At 38.9% G+C, this 12,976-nt stretch overlaps 1 protein-coding gene across 1 annotated transcript in view; it reads right to left on the bottom strand.

The window, feature by feature from the left end:
- The window catches only part of SI (sucrase-isomaltase), a 219,470-nt gene that overhangs the window by 57,138 nt on the left and 149,356 nt on the right, over window positions 1-12,976 (bottom strand). Inside the window, exons 33-38 of the mRNA XM_044434407.1 lie at window positions 11,587-11,721; window positions 10,320-10,404; window positions 8,029-8,167; window positions 2,782-2,915; window positions 1,146-1,180; window positions 935-1,051 (exon numbers count right to left, since the gene is read on the bottom strand). Coding sequence (XP_044290342.1) covers window positions 935-1,051; window positions 1,146-1,180; window positions 2,782-2,915; window positions 8,029-8,167; window positions 10,320-10,404; window positions 11,587-11,721 — 645 coding nt within the window. The remainder of the gene's footprint in view (window positions 1-934; window positions 1,052-1,145; window positions 1,181-2,781; window positions 2,916-8,028; window positions 8,168-10,319; window positions 10,405-11,586; window positions 11,722-12,976) is intronic.

The following is a 12,976-nucleotide window of genomic DNA, read 5'->3' as shown; positions in this document are numbered from 1 at the left end:
TTGTAGGCCTTCATAGAACTGGTCAACTTCAGCCTCTTCAGCACCAGTGGTTGGGGCATAGACTTGGACTATTGTGATGTTGAATGGTTTGCCTTGGATTAGAACTGAGATCATTCTGTCATTTTGGAGATTGTATCCCAGTACTGCTTTTCCTACTCTTTTATTGACTATGAAGGCTACTCCATTTCTTCTGAGGGATTCTTGCCCACAGTAGGATACCTGATGGTCATGTGAATGAAATTCACCCATTCCTGTCCATTTTAGTTCACTGCTTCCTAAGATGTCAATGTTCAGTCTTGTCATCTCTTGTTTGACCACATCCAGCTCGCCTTGATTCATGGATCTTACATTCCAGGTTCCTATGGAGTATTGATCTTTGCAGCATCGGACTCTCCTTTCACCACCAGATACATCTGCAGCTGAGTGTCCTTGTGGCTTTGACCTAGTTGCTTCATCCTTTCTGGCGTTACTAGTACTAGCCCTCTGCTCTTCCTCAGCAGCATATTGGACACCTTCCGACCTGAAGGGCTCATCTTCTGGCATTGTATCTCTTTGCCTTTTCGGGCTGTCCATGGGGTTTTCATGGCAAAGATACTGGAGTGGGTTACCATTTCCTTCTCCTGTGGATCACCTTTTGCCAGAGCTCTCTGCTATGACCTGTCTGTCTTGGGTGCCCCTGCACGGCATAGCTCATAGCTTCATTGAGCTACACAAGCCCCTTCGCTATGACAAGGCAGTGATCCATGAGTACAGCCAGGAAAAACATCTAAAAAGGGACCAGGGAACATTAAAAAGCAAGATGATGTAATGCTATTGACAGAGACAAAATTGCAACCATCAATGTAGCCCATGAACATGGCATGGACCAGAGTTTTAGCTGAGGATAAACAAAGTAAGTAAAAACAATTCATTGAAGAATAACAGTGGATCTTACTCTGTATCCTATGCCGTTGTGATTTCTGGAATATGGATAAAAGGCACCCAGTTGCATCCAGCGGGCACACATTTCATAGGTTGTATCTCCAATGAAGCCACAGATATCTGCCCCAGTCTGAACAAATTAAAAATTAAAAATAACTAAACAGCCAATATTATTGTAAATATAAAACAGCAGCTGAAAATGTTGGGTGATGTTTAAGACTTACATAGGATATTCCAAAAAGGCTAAACTCCATCATACCTGTAAGAAAAGAACATCTTAGTCAATCTCTTTTCCCTTTGCCATAACAACCTCTTGTAAAGCATTTTGTTCATTTCCATCATGTGATAGACCCATCTCTTCTCTTCCAAAATATGAGACAGTCCTTTACAATTCAGATATTTATTGGCACTTCACAGCTAACTAGACGATTCAGCTCTAAGAACCCTTAGCAAGCCTCTGCTCATATAAACAGTATTGACCTCAAACTGTCCCAATCCTGTCTCTAATGTCTACTGTCATGGACATCATGGGCATGAAACTATGACTCTGGGAAACTATGGGCAATAACTGACAGAGCTTCAACAACTACTGCCCCTCCCCTTTGATCCTTCTGCCCTCCCATCACCTCTTCCTTGGTCTCCTCTTCAGCATCCAATAATGCAGGGCCTTGGAAAGTCAGGGAAGTGGGAATGCCTGGCCAGTATAATACACGGGCATACAGATTATGTAATATGCTGGGAGGAAGTTATCTCTTTATGGCAGGGGTGTAGCCCTCAGGCCTGGGGCTGAAGGGATAGAGCCTACCAGGGGCCCCAACCCATCCCCTGGGGGTTTCCCATATGACTGTGCTCCCCAGCTCTGTCATCTCTGCCTCCAATTGTTTGGTGTTTCCCAACTTGCCTGAAGCTGCCCTCTCCCATTCTAACTTTAGACAGGTCTTTATTTGCTAGCAGCATGAGCTTAAAGCTATTCTGTGCTGATATTTTTGTCCTTGCCCCTTTTCTCTTCCAGTCTTTCCCACTACATCTGTGTGCCCCTGCCTCTCCGTTAGCTTCTCAAAATTGGAATTCATTCCTCAGGCTGAAAGTGGTTCAACATTCCTGCTCTTTGGGCTGCTTCTTACATTTTCTGTACATTCAGTTCCACCAGGGAAACAATAATGCTTCAATGGCCCATTAGGTTTTTGAGATATTTCATAAATGTAGATCAGTGCAAAGATATCTCAGATAACATCCATGAGAAGCGAGCATGAATGTGTCTGCTAATTGATAAAGCAAAAATGTATTCAGCTATGCAGAATTCACATATCTGATAGAAAATTAAATATAACTCCTTTGACATGGAAAGCTGCCCTTATAATTGTCATTGCAAGTAACAACTGTGAATATTGTAAAGCTGAAAGCGAGATCAGAAACATTTTGCAGTTGGAAAGAAAGAATGCATCAGCCTTGCGTCTAGTAGTCAGTGGGAGGAAAATGAAGAATAGAAAAGCAAAAGGTTACACTGAAACACTGTAGTTGAGAGAAGTTCTATTTCTTAAGTTTTAAGCAACAACAGAAAAAGCTAATTCATAAGTAACTGGCTCCTTTGTAGGATGGTTTAGCCTTGATTAATGTCTTATATGGCTGTTTTCTTTAATACTCAGGATTTGCTTCCTTGTGTCATTAATTATAGTATGCTAATATATCTAGGAACATTGTTTCTATGCTCACTGGTAAAATTAGTTTTTCTTTTATGCATTCCATTGCAAAATAAGCAAGAACAATATTATAATATCAATATCAAGGAAAGCCAGTTGCTTAGAAAAGTAGGAACTGCAATACTATATGTCATGAATGTACAATTTAACTGTCACTTACCAATTATAGATTTGTAAAGCTGGTCCCATCTTGAGAAATTATCACCCAGCCAATGTCCTGCCCATTTACCACTTGATGGATAAGTTGAACGAGAAATGACAATACCACGTTCTCCAGTGACACTGTGTAGAGCACTAACAATGGAAATAAGACCAGATGTAAACTGAGCCAAGAATTGAAAACAATTTCAAATATTTAGAAGTATGAGATAGACATGTATAAGAACTTCATTTCATTTCACAATCCCAAACATGAACATCTGCAGGAGCATTACATTCCAAAAGAAGCTCATACATTTTAAATTTCTGAACATTTTTTTTCCAAAAAAAGGACACTTTCAGATCTGCATATTCCAAAATGGCACATTTCCATGCTTTAGTCAAGGGTGAGATGGTTCTTTCATCCTTCATATAAAATATATCATCAGTGCAAATAACATGTAACATCTACTCAAAGCCTTTGCTTTTGGACTAGCATGGTGAAGGCTGCTACAGGAAGGGTAGGTTGGGAGATTTTCTCTGCTATTGAAAGGAGTAATATTGCCTGCATGTATGCAGTGACAGTCAAGGATATAGATTTTTTAAAAATGTGCAAAAGGGCTCAGTCTACATCTCCAAGTTCTGGTGCTCAATTTTTCAGTGTAAATCCCCCATTAAAAGCCTTTCTTGCAAGGCTGGATGGAAGATTAAGTTCATGCTGTGTCGTGCTCATTGCCATGGAAGTGCTGAGGAAAACTGTGGTTCAAGGTGTGTTCACTGGGCACCAAAGTGATGGCAATTTGGCAGTGCTCATTAGTACGCCAGGTCACTCCTTAAGGAAGTCTATTTAGAAATGTATTACTTTTTGAGAGAGGAAAACAAGTAATGCCATGTGAATACATATATATTTACTGGTGAATCTTCATGTAACGTATCTAATAGTCATAGAAAGAGTAGACTTATTGCAATTAATGTGTTTTAAGTTAGCCTAATATTAGATATGACCTACTGTAACAACAGAGGACTAAAAGCAAACTTCAGACACAATCCTATGAAATTTGGACAGAAAAGATCCTACAACTTCTAAAATTCCTAAGCCTTACTTCACCCAAACCTACTGAATTAAAAACATACTGTCCAATCATGCAGTTTTTCCAAATTATGCATTTAAATGCATATCTCATTTAAATGTGCCTTTTCAGGTATATTTAAGGTGTATTTGAGTGTAGTTTTGCTATATATATATATGTATGTATGTATCTCAAAGTATACATTTCAATAACTGCTGAGGACAGCATTTGCAGCATTTGGAGAAGTGAAAAATTCAATGGAAAGCTGGATTTCAATCTGGTTATTAGTCCAACAGCTGTCGCTTAGATGATTTTGTTTAGGAATATGCAAATATCAAAATATTCCTGGATTTCTACTTTAATCAGCAGTACAAATATGAATGCTAGGATCAGCAGCTCAGTTTCACAGGGGAAGACACTGCATTCTAAATGCAGGGATTTTTGATGCCGTGGCATGCTCAAACATATGATTTTCATCTGCATTCAGAACTCGTTCAGAATAAGAAGGACTGACCCTTGTGCTTTCTCTGAATATTTCAATCATTTCTGAGTCTTATAGCAAATGTTTTGAAATTCACTGTAGGGGATTAAATTGACTTTCATTGTCCCCATGCATAGCTTTGCATCATTTCTACAAAATTAGTGTACAGCTGTACAATACATAATAAATGTGTTGATCTTTAAGGTATTACAAGGCGCTTTACTGTTTTTGTTTCAACGTATCAACATAGTTGCCCCAATGGAAATTTTATGTAAGCCCTCCCTGGACCAGGACATATGTCTTGTAAAAGCTCTGCCTTAAACCCAGCCCCAAGACTAAGTAAAGTTATGAGGACTAGTGGGGAAGGCCTACAAAGAACTTTAGCTTAGTCCGGTGAGCACTTCAAAGCTTAGTAAAACAAGTTTAGGAACTGCTTTCTTCCTAGATCCAAATTCTAGGGCATTTCCTAACTTATTTCAGAAAGCCAAAAGTGAAAAAGGAAACTAAATAAGGTTGCCTTGGTTCAGCTCCACAGTACATCATGTAAGTGGAAAAATTAATAATTAATAAATTAGAATGCTTCAGAATGTATTTACCATAATTTAGCAACTTAGCAATTTGTTCTCTATTGAGGAAAGTGTATATCACTCGTTCTTTGTTTTATTCTCCATTTTCATCATATGAGATATTATTATACATGGTGCTGAATTATTGCGCACTGGCAATGTTCAGATCATATTTTATCTGACTGACAATAGACGAATCTGAAATTCCTTTCTTGGTCGTCAGCAGTTTTGTGACTCCATTGATTGACAGCAAAAGGATGGAGTGCTGCCAGATACAACTTCCACTCAGGTAAAACATCACAGCCTTTCCCCTCTATCTTCATGGTAATATCAAGCTTACTGAGGGCTTTCAGGTCATTACTGCCAGTAGGGGAAAATATTCTGCTCTTTGCTTGCTCATTGAATTGGAAAAGAAACAGCTTAGATTTATTATCATTAAATCACACATTTTCTAAAGTAAGTCATAACTCAATAAGGAATTAGTATGTAATAAAGTTGCCTTGGAATCAAAGAAATACTGTGTTAATGGGGAAAATCTTGTCCATTTTCTTTAGATAATACTCATCCTCTTGCCCCTATTTAACATTTGCCTTTTTGAAGAAAATTCTTAAGGTTATTAATTTCGGAATGAGTATACAGAACACTTAATTTAAAACAATCATTCTGCATATCCTACATGGAATTCTAGCCAAATGGTACAAGCTTTTTAATTAAAGCAGTCCATCACATCCTAGGCTTGGAGCTAAGGGTTATTTTTGCCTTTAATTCCTTATGCTGCAGTCTTAATGACCAATCAGAACATTGAAAACTGCTTCATGTCATCAGTGAATGGCAGGCCACTCTTTATTACAGTTGGTGGAACTGTGTCTGTATCATGCAGGACCATCTCAAGATAGCCTTTGCAGACATCTCATAAGAGGAATCCCTCTTGTAAACTCAACACAAGGTGTCCGAATGCACTGGAAGATAGCATTTACTGGTATGTTATTAAAGATCCACATTAAACTATATTAAAATCACCAACCTGGCCATTTGGTTTCACAAAGCAGGTCAGCAATTAAATTTGCACAGCATAAAATTTTACAGATATGGTAATTAGAATATGTGTGTGCATAATTGCTCCCAGCTAGGTGAGAAATTAGGTCTCTTAATGTTGTATCCCAATTTACTTGCAGACTTAGAAATGAGACATTGAAACTTGATGCTTAAAAGGCTAATAAAAGTAAAATGTTACATGGCTATGTGTTACCCAGCTTCTACAGGTACACTATGAATTTCTAGTTATCCCTGCTTATGGGGTTTGCTATCATGAATGCAAAAATGAGGATGTCATTCCCACATCTCAACATTGTCATATCCCTGGTTGGAAGTGCCACTTTACTGGAAGAAGACCTGGATTCAGATCTCTGGCCCTATAAGAACTGCAGTTAGCAAAGGGTGCTTTTCAATGGCACCTTCTCAGACTGAAAAGACACAAGGAGAGGGGTACCACAGGGCTCAGCTGTGGAACTAATGCCTTTCACATTTTTTATTAATAAGTTGGATGAAGAGGTGCAGGCAGTACTTATCAAATTTGCAGATGACCCAAAATTGGAGGAATAGCTAATACCATAGAAGACAGAAACAAAATTCAAACCAGTCTTAATAGGCTGGAGTGCTGGGCTGCTAGCAATGGAATAAAATTCAATAGGGACAAATTACAGTTTCTATACTTAGAGAAGGGAACCAAATGCACAGTTACAAAATGGGGGATACTTGGCATAATGATACTACAAGAAAGAAGGATCTTGGGATTGTTGAAGATAACAAGTTGAATATGAGCCAACAATGCAATGTATCTAGAAAAGAATGCTGTATTTGACTACATTAATGGAAGCATACCTCTTAATCACATAAGGTACTGGTTTCCTTCTATTTGGCACTAATTAGGCCCCATCTTGAGTATTATGCCCTGTTCTGGGCACCACACATAAAGAAAGATGCAAATAAGCTGGAAAAAGTTCAGAGGAGGGCAACAACTGGGCATGCTTAACTGTGGGAAGAGAGGTCTGAAGGGACAAATGATTGCACTTTTCAAATCCTTGAAAGGCTGTCATGCAGAGGAAGGCCAGGATCTTTCTCAATCATCCCAGAGTGTAGAACATGGAATAAGGGGCTCAAGTTACAAGCTCCAGCTGGTCACTGGGAAAAAACTTCCTGACTGCTATTGCAGAATGGCAATGGAACTAAATACCTAAGGAAGTCACAGCTGTCCCACAATGAAGGCATTTAAGAGGCAGTTGGGCAGCAAACCTTTAGGCATTCTTTAAATTGGAGTTATGTTTTGAGCAGGTGGTTGGACTTGATGGCTCCTTCCAGCTCTACCATTCTATGGTTGTATGATCTAGGAGCATAGAGTCACTAAAGTATCAATTTCTGTCAGCCTTCTTAAGACCTCAGTTGAATGTGTTCCTTTATTGGGATTACACAAGCACATAAGAAAAACTATGCTGAATCAGACCAAAAGTCCATCTAGTCCAGTACTCTATATTCATGTCGGCAAATCAGCTGCCCACAGGATGCCTCAAGTAGGATGGGTGCAAGACTTCTGAGGGCCCCAGCAACAGGTGTATGCAAGCTTTGGCAAGGCTATAGTAGCCACTGTTAATCTCATCCTCTGTGAATCTGCACAACCCCTTTTTAAAGCCATCCAATGTTTTGACCATCACCACTTCCCATGGAAATAAATTTGATAGCTTAACTGTATGCTGTGGGAAGAAATATTTCCAACGAGTTCTTATGGAAGAATAGCATTGTGTTAGCTATGAAACAGCACAGTGTTTGAGTGCCATGTTGCAGTCTGGTTTCCCTTGACTTCTTGCTGAGTCTGGACAATAATTCAGAGTGGGAGGCTAGTGGGATGACATGAAGGCTGCAGTGGATATTGAAGGCCTGGATGCAACCCTAGAGTCTGCAAAATTAATCAAAGCTCTGGAATATTTCTGATTTGGATCAAGGGATTCTGATTGTTTCCAAAAGTGACATGTCCAAGAGATTCAGAAAATTTGCTGAACAAACATCTGACCACAGAGCTCTGTGGAACAATTCTGACATCCTATTGACTATACCGCACTGAAGTCATTGAAGCCACTACAAAGAAAAATATGACTTACTCATATGTTGGCTTAGTTTGTGACCAGCCATACAGATTGTGAACATCATAATGTCGAACTGCAGTTCCATCGGGCAGAAACTGTTGACTTTGCATGCACAAGGTTTTGTCACTCAGCCCAACTGCCCTTCCTAGTACGCCTAGCAAAGATAAATTTGAAAATTAGGGAGGTTAAAACAAATCTTTCCCATCTTTATATTTGATGATAAAGATCAACATTTTAAAGTCAATTTGGCGGATCAAAATTTGCCTTTTTAGGTGGTGGAACATAAATAACAATTGGCAGAAGTAGAAGATTTGAATGAAATTGACCAGAATTAACTTGGGATCATTGAAGCTTAAGTGTGCTTGGGCACATCCTTAAATCTGTCAGCAAAAAGCTGCATGGCGGGTGAGACAGATGTCACCTTTAAGATGACCTAGAACAGATCTTCCAAGATGGATATGTGTGACCTGGTTGCATAAAATACTCCATCTCTCCCTCCTAATATTGCTAGTGAGATTTAATGTCAGTGATATAATAGTTTAATATTACTGATAATTGCTCATGTGACTTTCCTTAAAAATCTCCTTGTCTGGAGCTAGGAAAACTATCAGTAAAATGTTGCGATTCTCTGATTCCTGCTTGCAAGGGAGAAAGTGTAATTTCCTTATATTTTCCACTTTAATCTGCAAGTGGAAAAGAAAAATTGAGAAGCATCTGGTATCTAAAGATGGCAAAAAGGCTGCCACAAAATAAACAAAATAATATATGCCACATGTTTCCAGAAAGCCTTCACTTATGGATAATTCCATTAATAAAAAGTAACAATGGGCCATTTTTAAACCATTCATTAGATGGGCTCATGAATCTTCCACCACTTCCACACCTCATAATTGCATGGGGATGGGGGGAATTGAAATTCCAGAAATGTGGATTTGCAGTTTTTGTTACTTAAACTACCATGACCATTGTAGTTTATTCTCCAGCCACACTTCCTGGAATGGCTTTGGAATTGTGAGCAATATGGATTAGAAAACAATGTTTACAAAGCAAAGTCACTTGGCCGGCTCATAAGGTTAGGGTGAGTGGACAATTCAAGCGGACCTACAAGCTATGCTATCCAAACTATCTCTGAATTTTTCTCCTGTCCTTAAGAATATAAATGGATCACAGACTTTCATATTCATGGGAGGTTATTTTGAGAAACAAAAGTGGGTAAAGGGAATTTTGGCTCAGCCTTAGCAAAACTGAAAAATATGAATTGGGTTGATATTGTGGCATGGTCTCACCACTGAAGCCAGCCTGGTGCCAACACTGTTATCTTGTCAGCACAGAGGGCAAACACTGCCCTCTATCTCCAGGCTCTTGATGGCATATGATAGGTTATGTCTGCTCCTTTCCATTAGGTCTGGTTTTTAATGGAAATATTTTAGATGTGAAACTGTTTCAAATTTTTATATATTAGAAATTTTAGCTGTTTTAAATTTACATACTGGAACTTTAGACTGTGTTTCTTTGTATTTATATTTTATACCTGGTTTATTGTTGTGCACTAACAACCAGAGAGCTTTGGCTATTGGGCAGCATATAAATAAATAAATTTTCTTTAGACAGAAGCTCCACTTTCAGTTCTATGACTGAGGAAATTATTCTAGTCTTTGTGAAGGAAAACTATCTGCATTAAGGCTGAACAGAAAGGACCAGCGCCACAACTTCGCTGCCCAAGGCAGTGGTGGTGATGGGGCTCATTTCACTAGCACCACCAAACACACACTGTGTACACATGCCCCAGGAAAAAGATTAGATCGTGTCAAGCAAGCAGCTGCTTAATATCCAGGTAAATTTCTTGCAGCTCTGAAGAGACCTCTGTTCCAGTCGCCTTTTATCACCACCCCGTGAATTTCTTTTCACATAAGAAATGTAGGCTAAAACCTAATTCAGCATCTGTAAAAGTGCTGGTCTTAAACTCAGCAAACATTTATTTATTTATTTATTTATTTATTTATTTATTTATTTATTTATATTTAGAAAATGTGTAGGCCATCCATCACTGTTGTCTCTGGATGGCTTACAACATCATTTCAGTCCTCAATAAAATAAGTTAACTGTTCCACAGTGAGCATAAAATGAATCTATTTAAAATAAATTAAATAAATCTAACACAATTAAAATTACTATATGTTAAAATATTGGTCAAACGAAAAGGTCTTGACCTGCCGCGGAAAAGTATATAATGACGGCGACAGGCTGATATTTATTAAAAAACAAAAATATACAAATCTAACAGAAGACGTGGTAGGAACACTTACTTGGCACATATTCAGGCATATTTAGTGTAGGGTCTCCACAGCCAGTAACTGCACCATTGACAAAGCTGGCTGGTTCATTCATATCCTTAAATTCAAAAACAAATACATAAGCATTTTATAGATGTTAATTAACTCTTCATCACTTCGATTATGGAGTAGATACCATGCAACAAGAAATGTTATCTACCATGCAACAAGGCTCCCCCATCCCAGATGCTAGATCGGCCTGTAATTTCTCCTACGTAATATCAAGTCCCCATACCTGCCTCCTAACACCATTGGATTCCCAACTGGTGCCTCACTGGAGCAGCCAACAATACCCTGTGAGGAATTCTCCCAGTCAAAGAAAGCTCTGGAAGAGCAAAGCCATGTCCTGGCCTGAAGGGCCATCCAAAGACTCTTGTACTTCTTTGAGTTACAATGTAATATAACAGTAATAAAATATTCAAAATACATTTTTAATGAAAATTGTGTATTTTTAATTACTATTTTTAGGAATGGGAGGTCATGAATAAGAAGACAGGAAGAACACAATGGACCAGAAAGGTTTGATTTGGATTTGCTGAAAGTAGAAAGCAACTATCATCAACTGTATTGTTCAGAAATCTTAAATATTTCTTCTGGCATATCTGCCTCATAAGAGTACAGTAACAGTACACAATGCTAGAAAACAAATGTAGAATAACAAATAGGTTATCACCTATAAAGCCCTTAACGGCTTTGGTCCTGGTTACCTGAAGGAGCGCTTACGTCCATATATGCCCACCCACTCCTTGAGATCAGCGGCAGAGGCCCTTCTCCGGGAACCCTCCGGGAAGGATATTAGGAGGGTAAGTACTCGGAGGAGGGCTTTCTCTGCGGTGGTGCCCAATCTATGGAATGCGCTCCCCAGAGAGGTCCGCCTGGCGCCATCGTTATTTGTTTTTCGGTGCCAGCCAAAGACCTTTTTATTCAAACGTTATTTTAATTGTTAATATTATTTATTTATTTATTTATTTATTTATTTATTTATTTGGGCCAGGTTGACTCAAATTATATTATTTTGTTTTATACGGTATTTATTTATTTATTTATTTATTTATTTATTTATTATTGTGAGCCACCCTGAGGCTTTGGTGAATGGAGCAGCATAGAAGCCTTCGAAATAAATAAATAAATAAATAAATAAATAAATAAATAAATAGTAAAGATACGCCTTTTTTCTTCAGAAACTACTTTCTATATCAACCATTAAATAAAAGATAACATTAAAAGAGGTAGAACTTACTATCCATAGACCATCAAATTTAACACTTTTCGCTGGGTCAGTAGGGTTGCTGTGAAACTCTTGAATTTCCCTTTTCCACCACGTAGCTGTAGAATTGCGAAAGAAATCTGGGAAAGCGGTCCAAGCACAATATAACTGTATTAAGAGATAATGTAAGGGGTCAGGGAAAATTGATGGAATGATTTGTTGTAGCTCTCTATTGTTTTTCTGAAGCCAAGCAAGGTAATTTATGAAAAGATCAGAAATAACAGTAACAGTAACAGTAATATAAGAAAAATGTAGTCCAGCATTCATATCAAGAATCTTAGCAGGTATCAGGCTTTAAGTTGGTCTTTGGCCAATCTGTGCTCTATAGAACATACCCTTCCTGCATATCTTAATAGACACTATAGGCAAGAGCCAAATAATGACTTAGAGTACATCAATCCCCACACAGTGGCTGTGGTGAACCTCAGCCCAGGGCCAAATCTTGGGTTTTCGGGATGCTCCTGCCTTCTTTCTCTGGGTCCATTGCATTTTGTTTAGTGGATCCCCAACTGTCTTGTATTTTCCCATTCTAAAAACCTCAAGTGCCTCTCCTAAGGATTAGTCCCTAGCAGCAACAGCTTTGCACTACCATAGAATAGCGAACTTTGAAGGGGCCTATGAAGCCATTTAGATCATACCCCTGATCAATGCAAGAAACCAAGTTAAAGCATCCCTGATAGAGGACTGTTCAGCTGCTTCTCAAATCTGCTGTTTTTTTCCTCCTCCTCCTCCATGTCTAGTGCTATCTTTGGTCCCACCCACCACATCACTGCATTTCTGCAGATGGAACAGATTCTTCCAGCCCAATAAGAACTCTTACCTTAGCTGGGATTGGGTATTTTAAGGTACATCTATATAAGCTTGCGTTGTTATATTTCTGCAAACCCAATGGTCATTTTGAATTCCCAACCACCATTTGAATATCCCCTGTGTAATATCCCAGGGAAGCTGGTCACTCCTATGTCAGTAGGGCCCTTTATCCATCACAGTGGTCCCCCCACTCCCGCCTTTTGGTCTCTATGTGAGCTATCCATGGTGCTGAACTCCATCCCCCAGCTAGGTTCACCACCATGACTAGCTTCCAGAAAGCTAAAAAAGAAACATTGTACTAGACAAGGACCACCACTGATATAGAAGTCACTGGCTTTTCCTGGTTATATTACAAAAATCTTGCCTGATGATGGTTATGTCAACAGTGCAAAGCACTTTGTCCTGTGGCATAGATAGCCTTCTTTTAGGGGGCTGGGAAACAAAACACATTTGGTCTTACAGAATATGTTCCAGGGGTCTTTGGATTCTAGCCTCTTAGTCCACTGGACTTCAACAGTGCCTGCTAAATACTGGCTGACAGTATTGTTGGTAT

Source organism: Varanus komodoensis, unplaced genomic scaffold (genome assembly GCF_004798865.1).
Source record: "Varanus komodoensis strain SLA01 unplaced genomic scaffold, ASM479886v1 scaffold28, whole genome shotgun sequence".
NCBI lineage: Eukaryota > Metazoa > Chordata > Lepidosauria > Squamata > Varanidae > Varanus > Varanus komodoensis.
Note: the sequence above shows the minus strand (reverse complement) of the source record. Positions and strands in the feature narration are given on the sequence as shown.